The 27,798-nt window shown below is 39.3% G+C and overlaps 2 protein-coding genes across 2 annotated transcripts; one reads left to right on the forward strand and one right to left on the reverse strand.

Annotated features, from left to right (window-relative positions):
- Positions 1–4,687: 4,687 nt before the first annotated feature.
- On the reverse strand, positions 4,688–12,179 carry LOC114664046 (heat shock 70 kDa protein 12A-like). Its single transcript, XM_028818028.2, has 4 exons — positions 11,828–12,179; positions 8,915–9,139; positions 7,233–7,413; positions 4,688–5,822 (listed from the first exon to the last, which is right to left on the reverse strand). Exons 1-4 carry the CDS (start codon positions 12,080–12,082, stop codon positions 4,783–4,785), a joined length of 1,701 nt encoding a protein of 566 aa, XP_028673861.1. The 5' UTR covers positions 12,083–12,179; the 3' UTR covers positions 4,688–4,782.
- Positions 12,180–12,372: 193 nt separating this feature from the next.
- On the forward strand, positions 12,373–27,776 carry LOC127530011 (RNA polymerase sigma factor RpoD-like). Its single transcript, XM_051935568.1, has 5 exons — positions 12,373–12,467; positions 18,658–18,744; positions 20,180–20,284; positions 25,227–25,331; positions 27,641–27,776. Exons 1-5 carry the CDS (start codon positions 12,382–12,384, stop codon positions 27,774–27,776), a joined length of 519 nt encoding a protein of 172 aa, XP_051791528.1. The 5' UTR covers positions 12,373–12,381.
- Positions 27,777–27,798: the final 22 nt, after the last annotated feature.

Raw genomic sequence — 27,798 nt, forward strand, 5'->3', positions numbered from 1 at the left:
TGCCCACAAGGATGTGATTGATCTCCTTCACTGTACCACCAGTATTGGAGTACCAAGTGCAACGATGCGGTTCAGGGCGCTGGAACCAGGATCCAGAGATTCGCAGCCCCTGACCTTTTGCAAAGCCAATGAACATGGAGCCACTTTCACCACTTCACCAGACCCACGGGGACTGAGACAATCCTCATATTCAGCCGTGTCAGTGCCACTGGCTACATTGAAGTCACCCAAGACCAGAGGAGTGTCACCCCGTGGGCACCCATCAACCACCGAGCGAAGCTGCGAATAAAATGTCTCCCTCGCCAAGACATCGCTCACTGCAGTCGGAGCATACACTGAGACAACAGACAAGACACCCAAGGAGTGCCATAACCCGAGTCCCATAATATGCTCGTTGAAAGGAGTGACATTGGTCACCATTGGAAGAAGCCAATCTGCTACAGCAACAGCTACTCCCTGAGTACAACAGCCATCAGACCAATAAGACCAATAAAAGGTGTATCCACCTACAGAGATCTGGCCAGTCCCTGGTCTGCGCACCTCAGAGAGTGTCGCCACTGAAATGCAGAGTTTACGCAGCTCCTCCGACAGCAGAGGAAGATGATCATCTTGCCGGAGAAATAAGACATTCCATGCGCCCACCCGTATGGGCCGCCTCAAATTGGGACCTGTGTGCTGCCGTGCAGTAGGCGACGCCTCAGCACCACACCAGGTCCGATCTCCAACAGACCTGACCCTATTGGCTCTCCAACGGTTTCAACTCTTCCAGGGATGGGGCTCCCAAGGGCTTTCTCCCATCCCCTTCATGATGCGAACAGCCTTCCTATGGATGGCTGCAGCAGAGCTACTCCCGCGGAGAGCAAAAAGGAGTCCTTTCTGTAGTCTCGGAGCTTTGTGAAGTTTCTTTTACGGTGGCCGGAGTGCTAATCCTGCCACCAACCGCCATGATTTCCCTGCAAGTTGGAGGACCGCTTGCAGGGCCGGATGCAGTTTAACGTCATACCCAGGACAAAGAATTTAGAAGCCACAATTAATCAATATACATGTTGAGATGTAGTCACATATCCAGAGTGGCAGAGCAACAGAGGAAAAATTCTAGGACTGACACCCATTAAAGGTGCACATACCTCGTTGTCAGCCCAAGGAGTCAAGTATTGACTCTGAGAGGCAATTGTCATAATTCTATATATAACTCTTGGCCTTACTGTGAAAAGATTTTATGATTTAGATTAATTTAATAGAGAGACTCCAAAAGAGTATTAAACACCCCCACTCTCAAAGAGACTGTAGAAAAATAAAAGCCCCCCCCCCCAACATCCACCACACCCCTTATCATGAGGAATACCACATCACGAGGATGAACAAGATGAGACAATAGCCTAATTCCAAAAAATCCAAGAGTCACCTCCCCCCGCACCTAGTTTTGACTGTTTGGGATCACTTCTGTACATGTTGTGAGGGATGGCCAGCAGCCTTACCTGAGCATGCCCAGGGCACGTGTGTTGCTGGATTTGTGCCTTGTATCTGTCTATGTCGGAATTGGGGAGCTTGTCCTCCCCCTGCACATAACAGCTGAAGTAGTCAGCAGGATCATTTGACCATCTGCTTGCAGGGACCCGCATTGGCAACTTCTTGTGGCAAATCTCGGTGAAACAGTGTGGCAAATCCAGACACAGCAGTGTGAACCGCACAAACACACAGAAGTGCAATAGCATGCGCAGACTCAGCACTACTGCTCAAAGAAGCTCGCCGAAGACCTCACCCACTTGAGATGGAAAGGAGAGAGAACAGGCAGTCCAGGAAGACAACGAGGAGCCAGTAGCATGCCATTGTTGTCGGTGAGGGACCTGTCACAGGAAACAACATGATACCTCCCAAGAGAAGAAAATACTGGAGGATGGGGCCCAAGAAGAGGTACGTGCTGGACACAGGAACGATATGTGCTGGGAGTGCTCATCTTGTTTGCCGTGCTCGTGTCTCATAGATGGGGAAGTCCCAGGCCCCTATCCATTGGCAGATATACATCCCCGAGAGTGACGATGGTGGTGTGGACATGGAGCTATTGAGCGATAAGGACCTTGCTCTGTTACTTCTCTCAGAGGGTCATAATGCTGGCCCGAAGGATTATGGAAATAAAAGATGGTCCTTGTACTGCCTGCTGACCAATCTGATGGTTGGGAATCAGCCAAAGGGGATGTGAGAGGTGAGCAATGGATACATTGCCTCCATTGAAGACAAGGAATCATGGGGGGTGGCTGGGAGGTCTGTTGATAAACTGGTACAAGTGGAACATAGTCAGGACACATTTTTAGCCCCCAGAACTCCATTTCCCATTTTGGGGCACTCAACTGAGCATGTGCCGGAGAGACCCATGTCACCTGGCTTGATTGAAACAACTGTTTGACGTATGGGAGCTGGAGAGGGGTGCTTCAGCCAGAGCACTCTTTATTGCAGATACCAAACAGTTTGAAGAGCATACTTGAAAGGCTGGAGAGGACAGCTGAGGTGCTGATGAAGATGGCAGATGAGTGCCTGAAGAGGCCTGGGGTTGGAATCTCCACACTGATATATTCGGTGGAACAAGTAAATGTAACCTTTACTGTACAAAATAATGGAATCCAATGCAAATTGTTTCCGGAGGGTTCAAAAAGGAGACAAGTAGCGTTGGTTACTACAATTGAAAAGGGTGCAATGACCGATCATCCAGTTAGAGTGCCTCTCATAGAGAATGCATTAATGAAGATGCTCGTAGTGTGGGATAGAGACCGAGGGTTGGATGAGACGGAGAGGCTTATTAGTGCTACCGTCTGAGCTGTCCAGACCTCCACCAAACCAACAATGGTCACATGGATAACAAAGGGGTTACAGACAGCACAGTGTCCCTCTCTGTCCCATAGACAGACATAGATTGCCACCATATCCCAGAGCAGAATGGAGAGTCAGGTCTCATGACACTGCCTTGCATGAGCCCATGTGCTCATCTGTGCCAGACATCTCTGCTCCACTGACGCAGAGAGCTGAATCAACCTCAGCTGAGCATGGGGGGAGGATGGGATTCCCGTCCTGCTTTCAATCTTGCAGGTCTTTCAATCTCGCAGATCACACGCTCCACAAGGGGGGGCAATGGTGTTATGAGTGCTGTTGGCCAAGACATGGTTGGAGGAGTTGTCCATATATGGCCATGAGCGTCTCCCTGTCGCCTTGTTTTTATATTGCACAATGCAGCCATGGACTTGTCGATGCTGTGAGCAACCCTGGAAAAGGACAGCCCTCGCGGGAGGGGATACCTTGCCCTACAAGGTTCAGCTGAGGGAGGGACACTGTAAGGGATGGTAAGCAGCCTTAAATGGCTGGGACACTTAGGCATTACCTCCCCCAGAGTGCTAGATGGCAGCCCTCCTAGGTTGTGGCAGTGCCACAGTTTCCAACAGGACATCATGGAAATTGGAGTTCTGTGACTCAGTCCTGTTGTGTTGCTGTGGGTGCCACCGGGGGGTGCTGTGGGGACTGTGGAACCCTACTACGCGGGGCTACAGCCTTGCCCAGAGGTGATCCCGGGCCAAGCTTTTGGGACAACAGAAGTACTTTACTGAAAAGGAGCTACCTGCCACCGCTCCAAGAGCCAGAGTCGGGAGGTGGAGGACAAAGCTTGCTGGAGGTGGAAGAAGAGAGACAGAGGCAGAGTCAGAGGAAGAAAGGAGACTGAAGACAAAGTGCTGAGGGCTTATTTATTGCACTGTGGTGCTTTATTGTGCTGTGCATAGGTGGAAAACGATTGGAATGCATTTCCCACAGCTGAATAAAAGCTATGTGTGCTCCTGAACTTATGTCTTGTGTCTTTCTGTGTCTGGAGTGGGGATCTTGTGCGCTCCCTGCAGGCCACAATGCATTTTCTTTGTTTTTGGCTTCTGAGATTAAGCATATTTTATTATTGTGATATTTTTATTTTAATGCAATGACATCTTGTTTTGTTAATGAGCACTTTAATTTAGGTCATTCTGTTATCAGGATGCAAATTCTGGTTGTTAAGGGAAGTGGTACTGGAAGTTTATAAACGGGCGCCACAGGTCATTTAACATCCAAGATTGTGGATATTTTAAAAGAGTTTTTATGAAGAGATTTAGTTGCCGGCATGTGATCCCCTTTTGACTACCAGGGAAACTTTGTGGTTTTTGAATTTTCAGTTAAAAACTTTACTTTTCGACTAACCTTTCTTCCTCTGGTCCTCCTGCATTCCTAAATGCTAAGATATCTTGTACCAGCTTCTAGGCAGATCATAAGACAAGGATAAATAATTTACCCTTAAGTCAGAAACATCTGCACACACTAAGATTTTACTGTACACTACTAGAGAACCTCCTGAGTTGTAGATAAATCAATGAAAACAATATAAAATTGTCAATAAAATGTATTTATCTGTAATATATTAGATATTTTTTTATAGATAAAAGTTTATTTATAATATTATGGTAGAATCATTTTTTGCTGCTCACAAGACATGTACTTTGCTTTGTAAAGTATTTTTATTTTACAAAAAAGCTGTAACATTTGAGACAGATAAGGTGCAAATTCTTCTGACATTTTCTAAAAAAATTGAACTATTATTATAACAGCAGTTTAAAAGGTGACATTAAGCATGAGCATTCTTTGCATAAGAAGAGGAACAAGATTAGTATTAATATACTACTATATATTTGTCATTTTTTTAAGATCCAGTGACACGACTCTATGTAAATGTTTTATTATTTTATTGACTGTAACTCAGGACAATGATGCATTGGTTTATTTCAAAATGAATTTTATTTCAGTTTTTCCTGACTCTCCAGAAGACAAGTCAGTGGCATTAGCCTTTATTTCTGATAAACCAAACCTGACTTCCATCTTTATTTCTCGATATCTACCCAAAGTAATGTCAGGCATGGGCAAAACAAAGGAACCCACTTTCTGTACTCCCTGATCATTAATATACATTGCATCTGACTGGTCTGTAGCAAAAAAATCAAAACAGGCCTCAGTCTGGTCAACGTTTACTGGGAAGAACATAAACTCAGACACATCATCAAAGTTGACAGGCTGATCCTTTTCTACAAGCCTCTGAAACAAGCCAGTACAGTAACAGTCACCTCCTGTTTTGTTCACACTTATCATGTTAGGGTTATGCTTGTTAGGATCAAATGGTTTACAGACAGAAACTCCATAGGTCATGGGACTAACTCGGGAACGAATGATCTTTGGGTCAGTCCCAAACATAATTGCACCCTTTGCAATGGCCTGCTGGGATTCACAGGGACACAGGATTTTGCACTGACTGCTAAATTCCTTCCGGACTACTTCTCTTAACCGACCATTGGAGGCATAGCCACCCACCAACAGAATAAAATTAATGTCGATTTCTGGTGTGTCCAGAATTTCTTTTATCATCCTCACAATATTTTTTATACTTTCATCAAAAAAGCTAGCCAGTTTGCTGTAAGTTAGTTTAATATTTCCTTCACTCCAATAAACTCCCTCCACCTGATTAAAGAAGCTAGATATTTCTTGTACCGCTGAGGCTAGTTTTGCTAAATTATATGGACAGATAATGTATATGTCATTGTTTTCAGTGCATTTCTGAATGCTAAAGTTGTGCATCATCTTTAGTAGCTCACTTGGATATTCTAATTCATATATATCCCACACGACTGGGCCAAAAAGCTCTCTCAGGAAGTTTTGGAATTTTTCATCCACGGAAAAGCTTCCCCAGCCTCCTCCAGAAGCCTTCTGAAGCTCATTCAGGGAACCATCCTCCAGTACCTCATGTACAGTGATGTCAACTGTACCACCTGAAAGAAAAACAAAATTAAGCCTTTAAATGGTGGCATCACAATTGTTATAATAACAAGATTAACTACTAAAACACGTGGACTGACATTCCTAAAATTAAAGGCAAATTAAAGCTACATAAAAGATAAGGAGATGTTGCTACTCCTTGTGTTTTGTAAATAGTTACTGCAAAAGGCAAGATTTGATGATCTTCTTAATTGTAGCCAGGGATTTCTGTCCTTAGGCCATTCATGCATTCTGTATCAGAGGACTTTGTCTTGTATGCCTATGAGCCACCGCATTTGTCTCCTGCTCAACTTCTCTCTATTGAGTATTATATCTTGATTATCAATATGGTTCAGCATCTTGTGCCCTCACTTTGACTTAAAAAAACACATGACCAAGGGTGCTGCTACCTAAAACTTTTGAAATTTCCAGAATGTATCAGGTCATAAGTTTTTTATTAAGACCAAGATCAAGGTTCTAGCCCCCATCGTTTGTGAGTAATCATGTCACAGATGATCAGACCATAGCTTTTAATGATATAGGATAGCACTATATATATGATGTAGAAAAATGTGTACTAAAATATAAAAAAGTTTAAAACATTATATATATGGTGGACAGTAGGGGTGCACTCTGGCCAATTAAAACACCAAAAGTCCTGAAATTAACAAAAATGGCATCTTTATTAAAGACAAGGTAAGCAGAATTGTGGGGAATAGTGCAAAATAAAAAATCTAAAATAACAAAACCTTCAGGTAAATAAGACCTAAATAGGTCTTGCACTCTGTGTATCAGGTGAGGCGGCTCACCCACTTGCCAACCGCCACACAGCACCAAACACTCCCTTGACCTTTTCCTCCTGCCAATCCAGCTCTTGCAGTAAACTCTCTACCTGATTCTAAACTCATCGAGTTCCTGATAATTGAGGTAGCTCTTACTTTATCCTCGTCCTTTGAATTGCTTACTGGAAAGGGTCAGCCCCGCATCTGCAACAGACTGGAACTCCTTGTACCATCACTGGGTGTCTTTGGACCCCTTAGTCAGCATTTGCCTTCAAAGACCCAGCCCTCCAAGGCAGAACCTTAGTTCTCTTCTCTATTGATTGGAGAACATGTTCTCAGATAATCCTGTATGGCATTTTCTCACAGCGCCACAATTTTCTTCTTCCAGAGTTTCAGACAACCCTATTAGCTACAGATTAGACACTCAGAATCTAGCGGTATGTTTCCTGAAAATTACATAAACTTGATTTGAAAGACTTGTTTCAATTTTTACAGTGAGTGATAAATGGCATACTTCTCAAATTCGGATGTTTTATATTCTGTAAGGAATTTTATTTAGTTAGTTATTCCAGTTAAGATCTGTACTAAAGCTATGCTGATAAGATATAAGAAAAGCAGAACACCACAAGGGTAGAACCTCACCTCCACAGTCCACAACAACATAACGTGTTCCTGGTTTCTGTTGAACCTTCAACTCATCTGATCCCTCAAGATGTTCTTCTATGAAGCCAGTGCTGGGCAGCTGTTTACACCACAAAGATGCAGCTTCAGGCTCCAGTGCAAGGATCAAATTTTCTGAGAGAATGTCTTCAATCAGTCCTGCCTGCCCACAAAATCAAAAATGTAAAGACATCTGCATTATTAATCAATCATTATTTTTTTTTATTTTAGTACCTTTCACAGTGTATTTCATCATATGGTTTATAAGTCCAGGTAGAATCTAAATCAACGTGACCACATTAAATAGAATTGTTATTAATCCAGCTATCTTTCTATATGTTCTTTGATAGTGAAAGGTGTCACAAATCCCTTTTGATTCCAAACTCCTGACCACTGGGGAGCCTTCAGCCCTGGTTCAAAACACAACCAGTGTAAAAATGTGCTCATATTGTGCTAATTTCACCCTTCTGTTTTTTGATCTTAATTGATTTATATACAGTATACTTGTTTGTCTATTTTGTTTGTTTTAGCTATGTAATTTAAATTTTGTATTTTACTTTTTGTAAAACACTTTAAGCTACCATTTTTGTATGAAAATGTGCTACATAACTAGATGTTGTTATACCTGGCTTTACAATATCATACAGTATAAAACAAAATATATTGGTCATTTTTGTTTTTAGATACCTGTAATCAGTCAGTCAGTCATTCTCCAACCCGCTATATCCTAACACAGAGTCACGGGGGTCTGCTGGAGCCAATCCCTGCCAGCACAGGGCTCAAGGCAGGAACAAACCTGGGCACCGCAGGACACACACACACACACACACACACACACACCAAGCACACACTAGGGACAATTTAGGATCGCCAATGCACCTAACCTGCATGTCTTTGGACTGTGGAAGCTCCTGAAGGAAAGCCATGCAGACACAGGGAGAACATGCAAACTCCATGCAGGGAGGACCCGGGAAGAGAACCCAGGTCTCCTTACTGCGAGGCAGCAGCGCCACCACTGTGCCACTGTGCTTCCCTACTTGTAATCAGTAACTTTTAAAACTGTCCAATTTGTGATAAGGATGTACAAGACTATACTCACAAATAAGGGTCTAAGGGATGATCTTGGGTAAGTGGTGTTGAAAAACAATAAAAATTACAATAGCATTATTAAGGGTGGTGTGGTCAGAGGTCAGGAGATTGTCTGGAGCGAGTCATTTCCATAGATTTCTTTGCAGGTACTTTCTCCAGCCTATGACATGCTTGATTATTTGGGCACTCTGAGTTCAGTTCACTGTGTTTATGACTGTTCTTTGTGATGAATTAATGTTGCATTCAACATTGACTCGTACATTGTAAACAATACTGGCAGAACAGACTCCATGTTCAGGTGACCCCAAAGGTCGACTAAGCTAGTATAGAAAATGGATGTAAGTATAATGGTAATAATAAATAAACTCATTATGTCTCATTTTAAATGAGTGGTCTGGCTTCATGATTCCATGTGGTCCTCAGTTTCAGTATCTTCCAGCCAGTTTTTTCCACTTGATATAGTGCACTCTGTGGAACAGCTATACCTCTTCTGGATTGCTCTGCACTGGTTAAAAAATAAGTACAACTACAGAATTTGTTTGTTTAATGGAGCAAAAGCAATTTCTTAATGATACCTCTTTGGCAGCCCGCCTCATGAACTCTTTTGCTGCATTATTCCAGATGGCAGGTACTGTCAGCACCCAGGTTATATCTTGAGGAACAAACTGGAAATCAGGAACATTTGCTTTCACGGTACTCAAGGCATGCTCTTTCAGGTAACGCAAGCTCTCAGAGAAGACCTTAATGGCTGGAAGCTGCTTGCCATCCTTTGCAGAGATCATTAGATTTTCTGTAATGTTCTAAAACAAATAATACTTTTCATTTGCTAATAAAATAAATGTCATACATTTACAATGGTCCATAACAAGGAAAACAGCTTTTACAAAAATGACATTTCCTTTTATTATATAACAATACACAACATTCTCAAAACCACTTTACCTAATTCAGTGCCACAAGAGTGAAAGGCTGGGGGGAATGGGTACAGACTGTACAAGGTGTGGATATGATTTGAGATGAGGCTGAAGCTGGGTCAGTACTTTTGACCCACATTACAGCACTCAGTGAAGACAAACATGATGAAAATGTGAACACATTGGTGAGGTGGTGAGTTTTGCTCCAATGAGCTTTAGGGAGATGAATAGAAAACATGTATCTCACTTTGTGAATTTGCTGTCATTGTTACGCACTGAATTTTAGTTACATGGAAACATACACTACTGGGTAAAAATGAATCAAAATAAGCATTTGAAGGATATCATTTATTGCACCTTTCTCAGAAGCCCAGATTACACCACTTTTAGCTTTCTCTTAATTCAGAATACTGGTCCCTGACTGTTGTTGAAGTTTGGAAGTAACTTTTAATTAGGGCTCTTTTCATTTAGATTAACATTTTTTCACAACTTCCATGACTTTGAATAAGAAGGTGTTTGAATAGCCAATGAAAAATTAAATGAAACCAAGGTAAGCTATGTTCCTGAAAAACACAAAAAGAAAATGACTGCAAAAAAACCCTTTCATGTTCACTCTCAGTGAAAAATAGAGTAGGAAGAGGTCACTCCATCTGTTTATTTTCTGAGACATTACAGCACCATGAGAAGACAGAGCCTATGCCAGCACAGCATTACCAAGTGAAGACCAGAACACAACCTACACTGGATTAAGTGTTAAAATGATTACTACAATATTTATTACAAAAATTAAAAAGAAAAAAAACTGAATTTGATGTGGAGGCTGCTTATGGTGTAGTGAATTCTGCTCCATCAAGGTAAGAGCGATATTAGCTGTTGAGCTAAAGATGCCCTTCTACAGCTTGGTTGATGAGAGGCCTTGGACTGCGACTGTTGGGGTTTGGTGTCAAATGCTGGGACGAGGCATGGCAAGCACTAACATACCAACACTTATGTCTGCTACAATATAATATGTGCTTTATTTAACCAGCCACGGAATCACAGCAGTCATTCTTGCTATATTAATTTACAAATTCCAGCTGCTTTAAATCTCACAAGTCAGACATTAAATAAACCCAGTCATTTTTAAACCCATCATCACACAACTGCACATACTGTAACTGCCATGGGATGTCATCAATTATTTTATTATTTTAGAGGGATCAGTAACTAATCCTCAAAAAACCATGTACCTGCTGAACTAGGTGCAAAACAGGAGGCAACTCTGGATTAGACCTCTGTCAACTGTACTAGGCACTCAAGGCACCAGTGAACGAAACAACTATAACTCTGGGGGTGTGAAAATCATGAGAACCTGGCAAAAATCCTCCTGAATATGAGGACAATGTGTTCTCAGTTAAGCCGTTATGCAATAGCTTTTCTGTGCATTTATTTACAACTGTAACATTATTTTTTAAAACGTTCTATAAGCAACACTTTGTTAACACATTGTATAAATATCCATCCATCCATTTTCCAACCCGCTGAATCCGAACACAGGGTCACGGGGGTCTGCTGGAGCCAATCCCAGCCAACACAGGGCACAAGGCAGGAACCAATCCTGGGCAGGGTGCCAACCCACCGCAGGACACACACAAACACACCCACACACCAAGCACACACTAGGGCCAATTTAGAATCGCCAATCCACCTAACCTGCATGTCTTTGGACTGTGGGAGGAAACCGGAGCGCCCGGAGGAAACCCACGCAGACACGGGGAGAACATGCAAACTCCACGCAGGGAGGACCCGGGAAGCGAACCCAGGTCCCCAGATCTCCCAACTGCGAGGCAGCAGCGCTACCCACTGCGCCACCGTGCCGCCCTTGTATAAATATAAATAAGTATAAACTTCCATCCATCCATCCATCTTCTAACCCGCTGAATCCGAACACAGGGTCACGGGGGTCTGCTGGAGCCAATCCCAGCCAACACAGGGCACAAGGCAGGGAACCAATCCTGGGCAGGGTGCCAACCCACCGCAGATAAGTATAAACTTTCACATTGAAACTCAATACCTGGGATCAAATCATATACAATCACTTCAAGATGTTCGAGAGGGCATTAGTAAACTCTCTAACCCCCAGGCATTCGCTTTCTGCATGATCTGTATTCCCCTTTGCTGACCTCATTACCTGTAACTGTTGGCAATCGGCCAAAGAACATGACAAGTAAGCATATAATGATACAATCTATTTAATCTGCCACTCCTAATTTTCAGTCTCAGTCTGATGCACTGTACTCAGTTTTCATATTATGTCAGCTCTTCTACTTTGTTCATATTATTCAGCATGTTTCATCCTAAAAGTTGTTATAACTAGAGCAGTGAGCATCAGGTGAATGAATGACCTCTTTTATTAACAGAAATACTTCATAGCACTGTTTAATAAGTATTTAATTGAAACTGAGACTAAAAAGCATATTGACCCAATATAGTGATACAGGCAGTTTGGAGTTACAGTTAATTGCAATCAATGACTTTACGTCCTCAATTAACAAAAAAATCTTTATGCATTTGAAACTGTAAGTATTCTCCCACCTGAGTGTACAGCTCCATTTTAAAATTCTGGAAGAAATAGAAACGGCAGGCTTGACTGGACTGCATTTTTGTGTAGACAGCCAGAGCTTTCTCTCCGAACCCCACAAATTCTTGGTTTTCGTTGAAAAGAACAACAGTATCTGTCTGATATGTCTTGTTTGTCAGTGTTGCTTCATGATTCGCATCGACGCTGAAGCAGTAGCCACTGTATGCAGTTCCGAAGTCAACGGCTATAAGCAGAGATGGTGCTGACATGTTTGCTGTCCGGCGCTGATGTTCAAGTCCCGTGTTTGCGCTGTTCTTCTACTCTCTTTTATTGGCTCGTTGAACTGCACACTGGCTGCGCATTGGTCTCGCCCAGCAGGTGAAAAAGCAACTGATTAGATAGCGGCAATGTCCAAGTGTATACAAAGAATTCAGAGCAATCTGAAAAGAGTCATAAAAGTTAATCATAAATCATACGCACATATAACTGTGTGGTCCTGTCAGATATATAACACGAAAACGAAGGGACCTGATCACACTTTACTTCTCACCTATAGCAGCAAGCCGATATGGGAGCATTTCTATCCAGTTTGTTCTGTTTTGGAGGCAACAAAAATAAGACTGAGGAAAGCAACAACATCCTTAGCGATACGAGGTAAGTCTTCTCATTAGAACGCTAGAGAAAAATATTTTCTGCAGCAAATTGTTGTGCGTGATACCCAATCAAGAGTACTGCAAAGTGTCAGAGGGCTCGCTAGGTATGCTCGACAATATAATAAAGTATTCTGATTTTACCATAAGTTAGTATAAATACAGCATTCTTTTTGAGCGCTTATTCCAAGCTGGAAGAATACGAATCCTCATATGTATACATATTCATAGCATCCGTTGTCTGAGTCCCGATCCGATTGTATGTACCTACCAGGTAACGCATGTGGTTGGTCTGCCAGTCGGCAAACATCAGCCACGAGTGCCCTCTTAGTTGCGAGAAGCAGATCATATAATGTTACAAAATTTTACTGTCAAATAATGCAGAGTACGCGAACCTCGGACGTCAGCGTCAGAAGCGAAGCCTCTTTACACTGCGCTGTGTGGTTCGTTTATTTGACAGCCTGGAGATCGAAGCATTCATAGCATCCGTTGTCTGAGTCCCGATCTGATTGTATGGGTGGTTACCTACCAGGTAACGCATGTGGTTTATCTGCCAGTCGGCAAACATCCACCACGGGTGCCCTCTGACGTCCGAGGTTCGTTCCCCGAGGCGGGTGCAGACAAGTGTGTAAGCCTGATGAGCCCAAATAAGGGCGAAACACGTGTCGCGTACTCTTTGCATTATTTGACAGTAAAACTTTGTAACATATAGAAAGATAGATAGATCCTCATAAAAACGGGACAAAAACTATGAGGCAGTGCTTTTTTATTTCAGTTAAAATTATTTTGCAAAACCCTCAAAAGCAACAACCATTTCAAAAGTGAACAAAGACCTTAAGAGAGCAAGGAGACTTTGCAATCCTCCCAGTTCTAGTCATAGACTGTTCAGGAACAGTTTGACTCTTTAACCAGTACAGTTTCTCAGTGAAGAAATCGGTTTGTTTTGCTTGATCCAAAATACCTTCTTCATCACAAGGTAACTTAAGCTGGCTGAGATAAAGTAAGGTTGGTAGCCGCACATGCTTTTATGCTGTTTGGGATCCTGGTGATGTGTCAGGGTTTAACCTTTTGTAATGTACCACCAGTTCCCTTTTGTCAGGATCCACTCAATTTGCAATGAGATAAAGTAACCCTGGTTTTCCACCTGTGTCAATCACCTGTGTGAGTTGATAAGGTAATTTCTTATGGGGTGCCAGTTGCATGCAGCTTTTCACAAGGTTACTGAGCCACATCATTGTGACCACTCTATAAGTCTGATGATGAACCCCTTCATCATGGTAAAGATTACATTCCTCTTGAGCCTCCATGACCCTCATTTAGGTATGAGAGAAGGCAGCTTCCAATTTTTACACTGATTCGGAAACATACTGTATGTGTGATCCAGCCAACAATGATTGTAAAATTGAGATAAGTATCAGCGTGTCAGCAGCAACCCATGACTCATGTCCATAAGTGAGAAAGAAGGGAAAGAAACATGTACTGGAATACAGTGAGATATCATAGGCAAAGGCCACATGTTTTAAAAAATCATTCCATAGTTCACCTCCATAGCCCAGTAGAGTCTTAGCTAACTGATCAATTAAACTCCTATTATAGTGCTCTATCATTTCATTAGACTGGATGATGAGGGGTGATGCTGCTTTTTTCTTATTCCAAGGAGATTTCAGAGACTTTGAACTACAGTACTTTTGGTTCAAACCTATGGCGCTGGACTCAGTGTAAGGACTCTGGTACACTATGTACCAGGACATAGTCTTTGAATGGGCGCTGTGTAACCTTCTGTGCAGTCTGATTAGGTAAAGCATACAAGATGACAGACTTACTAAAATAGTCCTCTTGTATCAGTACGTGTTGTGACTGGAAGGTCCATCAGCAGTTACCTTCTCAAATGGGTGAGTTGAATGTGTTCTCCTCATAGGAGCTCAAAGAGGTGACACAGGAGATTGGCACATCTGACATGCTTTACATTGCTCACACCAGTTTTTAATATTCTCAAACATAGTGCTCCAATAATAGGTTTGTCTAACTCACTCCCAATTCCCAGTTAGGGAAGAAATGACTGTGCGTTACAACAATCCCTTGGTGACTGAGAGACGGTTAAATTCAGTCCGAAGTTTACTGAAACACTGAGAGGCCGTGCTCAGTCTTCCATGTTGAGGTCACCTGCACCTACTTTGGTGCAATTTTAATATCAGGGTCAGCTTGATGCGGGGCCCTAATGTCAGAGGTATCAGGACATAACATAAATATTGGTATCAGGGTCTTGGGGTCACTATTAACAGTCTCAACAGTTATTTCCTCTGAAACTGTGTTAGGTGAAGAGTAACCAACATGTGGGTCCATTAGTGTTGTTTCTACAGTACTAATCCCTACTATGGCTGCTTTGGCACCCACTTCCGTAACCTTGGAACAGGGCATCAGCATCAAGAGAGAGTTCATCAGCATTAGTGTGACGTTGCCCAAGACTAAAATCCAACTCCCTCACCTGCCAGTATGCTCAGTATGGCCATGTTTCAGAAGCCCAGAACAGGACAGTGATCTTTGATGATGTTGATGTTTTTACTTTTAATTAATTTTGTTTAATTACCCGGTCTTTTTTTCTTCACTTATTTTACATTTATAAAGCAAGATTGTGTGAGGTTTACATTTATAATACTAGGGGGCTCTGCCCCGTGCTCACTTTGTGCGGCAACACCTGGGTGGGCGCTACACACTAGCCACTTCGCAGCTCTGCCGCTCACGTATGGGGAAGCAGATGTACAATTTAAACAGATCGTTATTTTCATGGGAACTGTTACATATTCTTAATAGACCTAACTATTTTACATTACATTAAAGTGAGTAATTAACCATAGTAAAAAAATAGTAAAATGTAATAAATTGAAAGGAAATCATGTTTCATGTTGCGTTAGAGATATTTGTTGCGTTATACGTTTTTCTTCTGTTTGGCTTTGAAATTAACATGCAAATACTTTTTAAACTTACACTTTTACTGTAAAATTTCAGTAAAAACAATATTTGGAATTAACTTTTCATCAATATCGCATTGAATTTTGATTCCGTGTTTGGAGTTACATCGTGACATTGCAATGTATAAATGCCTGTGAGTGAATATTGTTTCTTTCTCTCTATTAAATAAACTGACTATTTCGAATGTTTGTCCCTGTGATTTGTTAATTGTCATAACAAAAGCTTTTCTAACAGGAAACTGTAAACGTTTTATTACGAATGGCATATCAAGATCTCCTTTGGTGTCTAATGTAATCCAAGGAAGTTGTACTACATTACCTTTCTTGTCGCCTGTTAAAGTTTTACAAGTCAGAATTGTTCAACCAATTTTGAATACAACTAATCTTGTCCTATTGCGTAGCCCATCACTCATACATAATTTACGCAATAACATTACGATACATCCTTCTTTCAACAGTAATTCAGTCGGTGGAAGTCCAGAAGGTGTTAACGGTTTTAGATATCCTACGGGATATTGTAAGTTGATTTTTTCATCTTCCGCACCATGACTACCAACTGTTTCAGCACAGTCTATTGATATACATTGTCACAAAAATGAAACATACACAGATAAAGGTTTGGGGCAGCCACCCGTATAATATGGTATCCTAATTGCAAAGTTGTTTTCTTAGCAATAAACAGCACTGATGTGCATACATTTGAGTCCAGAACAAGACTGAGGAATTAGGAAAAAGGGCAGGGTTTTAAAGGGGAAAACAGGAACTGAAGTCATAAGGATCAGGCTCATGTTCTTTATCCATTGGTTCGAGTCCAGACGCGACATCAGAGGGGCCGGAGCCAGTAAGGTTTCCTTCCATTGGCTCGGTCCCGGAAATGACGTCAAGAGAGCCAGATGGAATCTCCTGGGAAAGGTCTGCAGGCAAGAGAGAAAAAAAGTCAGTGCACTCAGCCACATCCCAGCATGCTTCAGAACTGCCGTCACTCAAGCCCTTTAGCTGCCTCCCATGCGCACGTGTGTGACAACATTTAACCAATTTGCAATGTAACCGATTGACAATTGTTGTGTTAATTCATTTGACTTCATTATTTCTCTGTGCTAGGATTGCCCATGTACTCATTTCTTTTGTTGATAACCCTTTGGGATGAAATTCTTCAATAAGATTTGGAAATAATAAGTTTCTTTTATTGGGAATTTAAAGTGAGGAAAACGTAAAAATTTACAATAGCTGAGAGCACAGGAACTGTGTCTGTCAAAAGCATTCACACAAATGAGAGGTGAGAGGACCATGGGCCGTTAACTGTAAATGGTTGAGAGGAGGGCGGAACTTGAAAAAATCTCTTGGCAATAGTCTCGTCTCCAAATTTTCTTTTATAAGAGAGAGAAATATTTCGGCCCAGATTTAAATTCTTAAGTCTGTCATTTTCGTTTTAAGTCATGTTTTGTGTGGTGTTTGCTCTTTTGATTGTATCTAAATACTGACAATTAGTGCTCATCAAAGAAAACAGAGATGAAAATAACACTGAACGTTAAATGGCAACAGCTACTCCCAACCAGGTAATGTTTAGCAATTTTTTTAAAGGAGTACTCAATGCAAAAATGATGTTTTTTTATATGTTACATGTAGTTTGTTGTGGTGGGTGAGAAAAACATGCTAATCCTATCTTTAAAAAGACAAAGTGCATGTCAAAGATTCTGATTGAATGGGGCACAATAGTGACCAATTTATACAATGGCAAATGATGTGAAAAGCATCCATGGAAAAAAAGTTCTCATTTAACTGATGGATTTTTTTCTGAAATATTATTAATATGTCTGCAAAACTCAGCATATGCTTTTGAACTGAAGACAGGATTCTTGACCAGTGAATGATGGGGAGAGACAAATGAAAAGAAGAGGCAGATCTTCATTGTAAAGGCACAGTACTATGGGATAGAGTCTTTCATGTTTATCTTGTACACTCAGTTTCCAGAAATAAGTATTAATGATATATTAGCAAAATATACATGCATTATGCAGGATTTGATCATACAATGTTACATGCTGAAGCCAAATGAGACAATTTCAGAAAACTCTGAATCTTCCAGGACATGGACAAGCAACAAAATTTAGCAAAGCAAAATAAATTCAAAGGATAGAATAAATTATTTGTAGCTGTAACAAAAAATATTTTATTACTAATGAAAACCTCAACGAGAATAGTAACTGTATTGTGTTTAGGTAAGCATTTTTATTTATTTTACTGCATAAATTCTTTTATCTGATTGTTTTCTATTAAAGTATAATCCACAAATTAAATTCCTATTCAGAGACTTACAGATGGAGACAAATTTGGTGATACCCTTCCACAAAAAAGAAGAACTCACAATTGTCTCTGAAATAACTTGAAACTGACAAAAGAAATTGGCACCCATCATTGTTTATTTTGTATTTAACAAAAATCAGACTTTCCTTTAGAGTTGTGGGTCAACAGAATAATTCAAATAATAATGCAAATGAAAATGGCATAGACAAAAATGATTGGACCCTTAACCTAATAATTTGATGCACAAACTTTAGAGGCAATCACTCCAATCAAGTGATTCCTGTAGCCCTCAGTGAGACTTCTGTACTTGTGTCCACTCTTCACTTTTCCAGCTGTCCACTAGTCAAGGCGCTTTATATAGTGAATGGGGAGCCACTTCAACCACCAGAATTCAACAGAATGTCACCAAAATTTCCCTAAATTTAGATGAATAATTCATTACTTGCTGGAATGAAATGTAATTACAAAAACATTTTTTAAATATATTTAACCAATTCTATATATATATATATATATATATATATATATATATATATATATATATATATATATATATATTAGAGAGAGAGAGAGAGAGAGAAAAAGGTCGGAAGCATGTACTGATATTGTGTTGCCGCACTCACCACATGATGAACCACCTGGATTGGGACCACCAAATGCAGCGGATTACACCTCAGCCCCTACCCTGGAACAGTGTGAGGTTTTTTGTATGGTGGCTAGAGTGCCAATCCTGTTTGCAGGGCTGGATGCAGGTTAACGTCATACCCAGGACAAAGCAATTGCAGGTTAAGGTCATTGCTCAAGGGCCCAACAGAGTATATAAAAAGAAAGAGAGGGAGATTTATTTTTAAGTATGCTGTTTATTCCATAAGAAGTCAAATTGTTTTAACTGGACAAATCTCTGTCAAATTGTTGTTGCAGCAGCTGCCAAAAATGTGAAAAACTTAAAGAGCAATTTGACAAAGAACAAGAAAAAGAAAAAAAAATACAAGAAGAGTACAGAAGCAGGTATTTAATTTTTACACTGGCATTTACCAATGACATCATATTCTCTAGAATAATATGTACAGTAAGTAAGTGGGGTAATAAAAAAAACTGGCAACTTATATTTTGCATTTCATTTATATGTCATTAAAAATGCAAATTCATAAGGGGAATGTTAGTCCAGAGTTGTGTCCCAATGCCCATTTCACTTCAGTAATTATTCTCTCATTTCAAAGGGGTCAGTTTTCATGTAGTAAGATGTCTTACTTATTATGATGTACATGTTATTTACACTTAATTGTTTCTCACATGTCCTCATGATGCATGTTGGGCTAACTTGTCATTCTATATTGGCCCTGTGGAAAGGACTTCTGATAGACTGGTCAAGTATGCAGAGAGCCTGTTGCCGCCAGACTGAAGTCTTCAAGACCCTAAAATTGGATTATGAAAGCTTCTGAATGTTATTATTATTTATTTTTTGTATTTTTAAACTCCAAGAAGCATACTTGTATACCAAATGATTTGTGATATTTGTATACAAATATTCCTGAATCCAGAATAAAAGGACAGAATTCTATGTCCAGCTGTTTTCTCTTTGTGGTCGGCACATTACTCCCGTGTGTGCAAAGGGTTTATTTCCAAATTCCAAAAGAAATGCCAGTTATTTTAACTGGAGACTCTAAAGTTATTTTGTGTGGGTGTGTGATGCAAATTGGTAGTAGCCACGGAAACTATCATACCAGTGCAGCAAATCGGACACCACCAGGGGATGGCCTGTCTTATTTGTGTGAAAGGTACCCCTAGCTCATAGGATGGTCATGGAATGAACACCAGGAGTGGCAACAGCTGCAGACTGATAATGTTATTAATATTAATATCAAAGTCACAGTTTGCTGATTAAAATATGACTTGCATTCCTAGGTTGTGCTGCTGTCGATTATCATGTCTGTTTAGGGGTGGATTTACTATGAAACTAATGAATCTTAAGCTTCAGGGTCCATAATCTAAAAGTGATTTTAGTCCATATTGCTTAAAACTTTTAGGTGTCTACTGTATGAGAAAGGGGGTTTAAAACCTCTACATGTACTGGTTAAATTTTCAAAAAATTTGTGATGATCTGTTGTGGATCTACCCTACCAAAGAAAGTAACAATGGTTAGCCTGACATCATTGCTGGTTGAGATGAGGTCTTCATAACAATTAAAGCTTTAGGGCCCCAAAACTGTAGGTCTGCCACTGTGTCTGTGAAAAGAAAAATTCAGTATATTAGTAATTTCCTCTAGATTCTTGTCTAATTTTAACAAGTTATTTAAGGCTTTCTTACATGCTAGTTATGTACCAGATTTATTAAATTTTACCAACAAAAATATCAGATTCTTATGTCCAGAAAATAAATAAATATATATATATATATTTTAAATGATGTTTTTAACATTCAATATAACTTTTTTCCAACTAAGAGAACTTACTTTGACAGAAAAATGTGACAAATACGAAGAAGAACTTCAAGACTTAAGGCAAAAAAGAGATGAAAGGAAGAAAAATGTAGATATTCTCAGAAAGAGGTGAGTGTGAACTAACTTGAATTTTAAGTTATGAATAATTCAAAAGTGGAGAAGCCCAAGGAGGCTTGAAGAGCCTCCCAGTAGGCAAACAGTATGAGAGGAATTAACTGGTCCCAGTTCCTTACATCCTTGCTGACCACCTTACTGAGCATTTGTTTGAGTGTCTCGTTGAATTGCTCTACTAAACCATTAGTTTGCAGGTGGTACCCTGAGGATTTTATCTATTATTTTGTCATTTTGTATTTTTAGAATCAATATGTTCAGGCTCTTTCGAGAATTATTTTAGTACTGCTTTAGCACTTAGACAAACAAGTACTTAAAGCAACACAATTACTACTTTTTTGTGGTTTATACTCAAATTTTAACATCCAGTACATTTTTCCTTCAAACAAAGAGAACATAATGTCATAGAAAATTGTGAGAAATACAAAAAAGAACTTCAAGTCATGAAGGAAGAAAAAGATGAAACCATGAGAAACATAGATATTCTCAGGAACAGGTGAGTGAGAACTAGCTTGAATTTTAAATAATATATAAGAGTTTTATTAAGAATAACTTACAAAAATATATTATTTTCTGTAGATTGTGATAACTCCACTTGTGCCATTTGCACAGAAACAATTGTCACAAACTGGAAGGACCACCGATCAAGGGTCAGGGCACCTCCCTGATAATCCTTATTTAAGTGTTGGTTGGGAAATGAAAGAAAATAATACATAAATAGCCACTGTCCTGAATAAAAAGGTAGTTGTGCTTGCGTGGAGTACAGAAACTCTGTCTCTCTTTGTATGCAGGTCCTGAAATGTTGATTCACTTCCAGTGACTTGATTGAATATATTGAGTACCCCGAACGACTGGTCTGGCACCTCCCCTGTGCTGCTCTTCGGAGCTGTGTATGGAGGAAAAAGAGAAGTTAGCAACAGCACCCCCTCTCAAAAATCACAAGACTTGGGAAGGTGTATCCTAAGTGCTTGTGTGTAACATAACATTATCTGTTGACTATCTGAGTAATGTTTGTGTATTTAATTCAACAATTAAAAAAATATTCTCAATCAGAAATACAATCCAGTATTTAAATATAAAATAGTAGTTCAGTACCTGCCATCATGGTGGCACAGTGGTAGCACTACTGCTTTGCAAGAAGGAGACGAGAATTCATGTCCTCGGTGCTCCCCGGTTGGAATTTCGATGTTCATCCCGTGTCCGTATGGGTTTTTATTCCCACAGTCCAAGGTATATAGGTTAGTTAGATTTGCATTTCTATGTTCAAAATATTCATCCCAAATGGGTATGTGTGTGTTTACACTGCAATTGACAAAACCCTCTCCATGGATTGTTCCTGTCTTCTCCCAATTGCTTGCTAGGATAGGCTGCACCTCCCCTACAACACTACTCTGCATAAGCAGGTGTAGAAGAAGGATAGATGATTCAGAACTATATTAGTATCAAAAGAAAAAGGTCCTCAAATAAGCCCAAACACATTTATCACTGTAGTAAACTTTTGATCAGGTTTAAATGGAGTTATTCATTTTTTGTATAATTATATAAAACTGTATAACATTATTTCCCAGTAAAGAGAAGACATATGTGTACCTCAGGGAGTATTACCTCCTCAGATGGACTATGCTTAATACGAGGAATTGCACAATTGAAAGGTTGTACCACTTTCAGGGCCACCTCAGAGCCACAATAGTAAACACAACAACCCATCTGTTCAAGGATTCTTCCACTGATTTTAATCCAGATTGCTTAAAACTTTGGGTGTCTAATGTATGAGAAATGGGTTTTAAATCCTTTATATGCAATGCTTAATTTTGCAAAAAATTTGTGGTGATCTGTCGTGGAACAACCACAATGAAGAAAATAACAAAGGTCACCCAGACCTAGTTACCGGTTGTCAATGGCCCTTCATAACAGTTCAAGCTTCCAGGCCTCAAAACTATAGGCCCACCACTGTGTCAGTGAAAACAAAATTCTAATATAGTAGTACTTCTCCACTAGATTCTTGTCTCATTTTCTTGACTCAAGTTATTTAAGGCTTTCTCATATGTTATTTAAATTATTTAGCAGATTTATTAAATTGCACCCACGAAAATATCAGATTCTTATGTCCAGAAAATAAAAAAAATAATTATATAGCTTTGAAACTGAATTTGAGAAAATGCACCCTGAAAGTTGGAAAATTGGTATTTTTCTAAAAGATACACTTTAATAAATGCAATTTACATTCTGTTATTTTGTCATTCTCTGTATTGTTAAAGGCAATATCTTCTGGTTCTTTGCAGAATTATTTAAGTACTGCTTTAGTGCTTAGACAAACAAGTACTTAAAGCAGCAGAATACAATTATTACTGTTTTGTGGCTTATAATCTATTTTTAAATGATGTTTTTAACATTCAATATAACTTTTTTTCCAACTAAGAGAACATACTTTGAGAGAAAAATGTGACAAATACGAAGAAGAACTTCAAGACTTATGGCAAAAAAGAGATGAAAGCATGAAAAATCTAGATATTCTCAGAAAGAGGTGAGTGTGAACTAACTTGAATTTTAAGTTATGAATAATTCAAAAGGGGAGAAGCCCAAGGAGGCTTGAGGAGCCTCCCAGTAGGCAAACATTATGAGAGGAATTAACTGGTCCCAGTTCCTTCCATCCTTGCTGACCACCTTACTGAGCATTTGTTTGAGTGTCTCGTTGAATTGCTCTACTAAACCATTAGTTTGCGGGTGGTACCCTGAGGATTTTATCTATTATTTTGTCATTTTGTATTTTTAGAATCAATATGTTCAGGCTCTTTCGAGAATTATTTTAGTACTGCTTTAGCACTTAGACAAACAAGTACTTAAAGCAACACAATTACTACTTTTTTGTGGTTTATACTCAAATTTTAACATCCAGTACGTTTTTCCTTCAAACAAAGAGAACGTAATGTCATAGAAAATTGTGAGAAATACAAAAAAGAACTTCAAGTCATGAAGGAAGAAAAAGATGAAACCATGAGAAACATAGATATTCTCAGGAACAGGTGAGTGAGAACTAGCTTGAATTTTAAATAATATATAAGAGTTTTATTAAGAATAACTTACAAAAATATATTATTTTCTGTAGATTGTGATAACTCCACTTGTGCCATTTGCACAGAAACAATTGTCACAAACTGGAAGGACCACCGATCAAGGGTCAGAGCACCTCCCTGATAATCCTTATTTAAGTGTTGGTTGGGAAATGAAAGAAAATAATATATAAATGGCCACTGTCCTGAATAAAAAGGTAGTTGTGCTTGCGTGGAGTACAGAAACTCTGTCTCTCTTTGTATGCAGGTCCTGAAATGTTGATTCACTTCCAGTGACTTGATTGAATATATTGAGTACCCCGAAGGACTGGTCTGGCACCTCCCCTGTGCTGCTCTTCGGAGCTGTGTATGGAGGAAAAAGAGAAGTTAGCAACAGCACCCCCTCTCAAAAATCACAAGACATGAAGGTGTATCCTAAGTGCTTGTGTGTGACATAACATTATCTGTTGACTGACTAATGTTTGTGTACTTAATTCGACAATTAAAAAAATATTCTCAATCAGAAATACAATCCAGTATTTAAATATAGAATAGTAGTTCAGTACCTGCCATCATGGTGGCACAGTGGTAGCACTACTGCTTTGCAAGAAGGAGATGAGAATTCATGTCCTCGGTGCTCCCTGGTTGGAATTTCGATGTTCATCCCGTGTCTATATGGGTTTTTATTCCCACAGTCCAAGGTATATAGGTTAGTTAGATTTGCATTTCTATGTTCAAAATATTCATCCCAAATGGGTATGTGTGTGTTTTCACTGCAATTGACAAAACCCTCTCCATGGATTGTTCCTGTCTTCTCCCAATTGCTTGCTAGGATAGGCTGCACCTCCCCTACAACACTACTCTGCATAAGCAGGTGTAGAAGAAGGATAGATGATTCAGAACTATATTAGTATCAAAAGAAAAAGGTCCTCAAATAAGCCCAAACACATTTATCACTGTAGTAAACTTTTGATCAGGTTTAAATGGAGTTATTCATTTTTTTGTATAATTATATAAAACTGTATAACATTATTTCCCAATAAAGAGAAGACCATATGTGTACCTCAGGGAGTATTACCTCCTCAGATGGACTATGCTTAATACTAGGAATTGCACTATTAAAAGGTTGTACCACTTTCAGGGCCACCTCAGAGCCACAATAGTAAACACAACAACCCATCTGTTCAAGGATTTTCCAAAGATTTTAATCCAGATTGCTTAAAATTTTGGGTGACTATTGAATGAGAAATGGGTTTTAAATCCTTTATATGCAATGCTTAATTTTGCAAAAAATTTGTGGTGATCTGTCGTGGAACAACCACAATGAAGAAAATAACAAAGGTCACCCAGACCTAGTTACCGGTTGTCAATGGCCCTTCATAACAGTTCAAGCTTCCAGGCCTCAAAACTATAGGCCCACCACTGTGTCAGTGAAAACAAAATTCTAATATAGTAGTACTTCTCCACTAGATTCTTGTCTCATTTTCTTGACTCAAGTTACTTAAGGCTTTCTCACATGTTATTTAAATTATTTAGCAGATTTATTAAATTGCACCCACGAAAATATCAGATTCTTATGTCCAGAAAATAAAAAAATAATTCTATAGCTTTGAAACTGAATTTGAGAGAATGCACCCTGAAAGTTGGAAAATTGGTATTTTTCTAAAAGATACACTTTAATACATGCAATTTACATTCTGTTATTTTGTCATTCTCTGTATTGTTAAAGGCAATATCTTCTGGTTCTTTGTAGAATTATTTAAGTACTGCTTTAGTGCTTAGACAAACAAGTACTTAAAGCAGCAGAATACAATTATTACTGTTTTGTGGCTTATAATCTATTTTTAAATGGAGTTTTTAACATTCAATATAACTTTTTTCCAACTAAGAGAACATACTTTGATAGAAAAATGTGACAAATATGAAGAAGAACTTCAAGACTTAAGGCAAAAAAGTGATGAAAGCAAGAAAAATCTAGATATTTTCAGAAAGAGGTGAGTGGTAACTAACTTGAATTTTAAGTTATGTATAATTCAAAAGGGGAGAAGCCCAAGGAGGCTTGAGGAGCCTCCCAGTAGGCAAACATTATGAGAGGAATTAACTGGTCCCAGTTCCTTACATCCTTGCTGATCAACTTACTGAGCATTTGTTTGAGTGTCTCATTGAATTGCTCTACTAAACCATCAGTTTGTGAGTGGTACACTGAGGTTTTTAAATGCTTAATGTTGGGTCTGTCAGGACTTCTTTAGGGATGCCATCCCATGCGAAAAAAGTTCCCATACAATATTTTTTGAATTAGCAACTCTCAAGGGGGGGATGGCTTTAGGAAATCAGATTGCATTGTCCATGATTATCAAAATATATTTGTGGCCTCTAGCAGTGGGGGGTTCTACGGACTCGACAATGTCTACACCTAGTCGTTCAAAAAGTGACATCAATAGAGGAAATACATCAGTCTTCCTTACTGTAGAGGGGAAAGAAGAATAGAGATTGTTATTGTAGAGCTCCCCCTCATGTCTCAGCAGAAAATTACAATTACATAAGCCCTTAAGTCAGGGGTGTCCAACTCCAGTCCTGGTGGGCCGCAGTGGCTGTAGGTTTTCATTCTAACCGTCTTCTTAATTAGTAAGTTGTTTTTGCTGCTGATTGACTTGTTTTGCCTTAGTTTTAATTGATGTGACTCAGACCCCTTAATTGTTTGTTTTTCCTTAATGAGCAGCCAATGAGACACAAAGCAAGCCGCCACATGACCAACTAACCTGAAAATAAAGAAAGATGAAGCTCTCGGTTATGTTGGTCTGCTCAGGTCTCCAAAAGATCTTGATGGTGGTCTTAGAAAAAACAGAACATCAACAGTCTGCTCTGGCAGAATGAGGGCAGCAACAAGTCATGCTTTTCAATAACTGGCTTTAATTGACAAAGAGAATTGGCTTCTCATTAAGAAACTGGTTGGAGTGAAATTGGCTGAAGTTTGACATTACAATTTAGTTGGTCATCTGTTGGCTCGTTTCACATCTCATTTCTGTTAGGCTGCCATTTATTGAAGAAACAAAACAATTCAGAGGACTGAATCCTTAAAAACAGGGCTATTAAAATGAAGGGGAAAGCAGTGAAAACTGCTTGTTTATTAGGAAAAGGGTTAGAATGAAAACCAGCAGCCACTGCGGCCCACCAGGACCAGAGTTGGAAACCCCTGCCTTAAGCTGTTCCCCAAGCACACACCTGTTTAAATTCCGTTATTTTGTCATTCTATATTTTTAACATCAATATCTTCAGGTTCTTTCGAGAATTATTTCAGTACTGCTTTAGTGCTTAGACAAGAAAGTACTTAAAGCAATACTACTTTTTTGTGGTTTAAAGTTAATTTTTAACATCCATATATAGGAGTTTTATTAAGAATAACTTACACTTTCAGTGCCACCTCAGAGCTACAATAGTAAACACAACAATTCATCCTTTCAAGGATTTTTCCACTGATTTCTTACATAAGATTTAAAGACAGCAAGTGAAGGAGCCTGCCTAAAGTGCGATGGCAAATCGTTCCAGAGTTTTGGAGCTGCAACTGAAAAAGTCCGATCACCTCGGAGTTTGCATCACGTCTTAGGGACAAGTAAAAGCATCTGGTCTTCTGACCTGAGAGAGCAAGACGGTACATAAGGGTGCAAATAAAATGGGGCACAACCATTAAAGGATTTAAAAACAAATACAAGGATCTTAAAATGGATTCGAAAACGAACTGGAACCCAGTGAAGGGAAGTCAAAATTGGTTAGTAGTACTTTTCCACTAGACTCTTGTCTCATTTTCTTGATTCAGGTTATTTAAGGCTTTTTCATATGTTATTTAAGTTATGTACCAGATTTGTTAAATTGTACCCATGAAAATGTCAGATTCTTATGTCCAGAAAATTAAAAAAAATATAGCATTGAAATCAAAATTCAGAAAAGGCACCTTGAGAGTTAGAAAATTTATATTTTCTTGATCCCAACTTTAACATATACAGTTTAAATTTTCCATTTTCCAGCCTGCTGAATCCGAACACAGGGTCATGGGGGTCTGCTGGAGCCAATCCCAGCCAACACAGGGCACAAGGCAGGAACCAATCCCAGGCAGGGTGCCAACCCACCGCAGTTTTTTCATTCTCTGTATTCTTAAATGTTAATACCATCTGGCTCTTTGGGGAATTATTTTAGAACTGCTTTAGTGCTTAAACAAACAAGTACTTAAAGCAGAAGAACACAATTACTACTGTATTGTGGTTTATAATCAGTTTTTAACTTTGAATATAACTTTTTTCTAACAAAGAGAACTTAGTTTAATAGAAGATTGTGAGAAATACAAGAAAGAACTTCAAAACGTGAAGCAAGAAAGAGATGAAAGCATAAGAAATCTACATATTGTCAAGAAGTACTCTTTTTCTTGCATACAGGTCCCAAAATGAGAAGTCACTTCTGTTAACTTGA

This window comes from Erpetoichthys calabaricus, chromosome 13 (assembly GCF_900747795.2).
Source record: "Erpetoichthys calabaricus chromosome 13, fErpCal1.3, whole genome shotgun sequence".
Taxonomy (NCBI): domain Eukaryota; kingdom Metazoa; phylum Chordata; class Cladistia; order Polypteriformes; family Polypteridae; genus Erpetoichthys; species Erpetoichthys calabaricus.

Excerpts from the sequence above, each read along its gene's own strand:
- LOC127530011 (XM_051935568.1), top strand. The coding sequence starts at position 12,382 with ATGGGAGCATTTCTATCCAGTTTGTTCTGTTTTGGAGGCAACAAAAAT. Across the intron at positions 18,745-20,179 it reads CAAGAAGAGTACAGAAGCAG|AGAACTTACTTTGACAGAAA; the intron begins GTATTTAATTTT and ends TTTCCAACTAAG. Across the intron at positions 20,285-25,226 it reads GTAGATATTCTCAGAAAGAG|AGAACATACTTTGATAGAAA; the intron begins GTGAGTGTGAAC and ends TTTCCAACTAAG.
- LOC114664046 (XM_028818028.2), bottom strand. The coding sequence starts at position 12,082 with ATGTCAGCACCATCTCTGCTTATAGCCGTTGACTTCGGAACTGCATAC. Across the intron at positions 9,140-11,827 it reads AAATGGAGCTGTACACTCAG|AACATTACAGAAAATCTAAT; the intron begins GTGGGAGAATAC and ends TATTTGTTTTAG. Across the intron at positions 5,823-7,232 it reads TGTTGTTGTGGACTGTGGAG|GTGGTACAGTTGACATCACT; the intron begins GTGAGGTTCTAC and ends TTTTTCTTTCAG.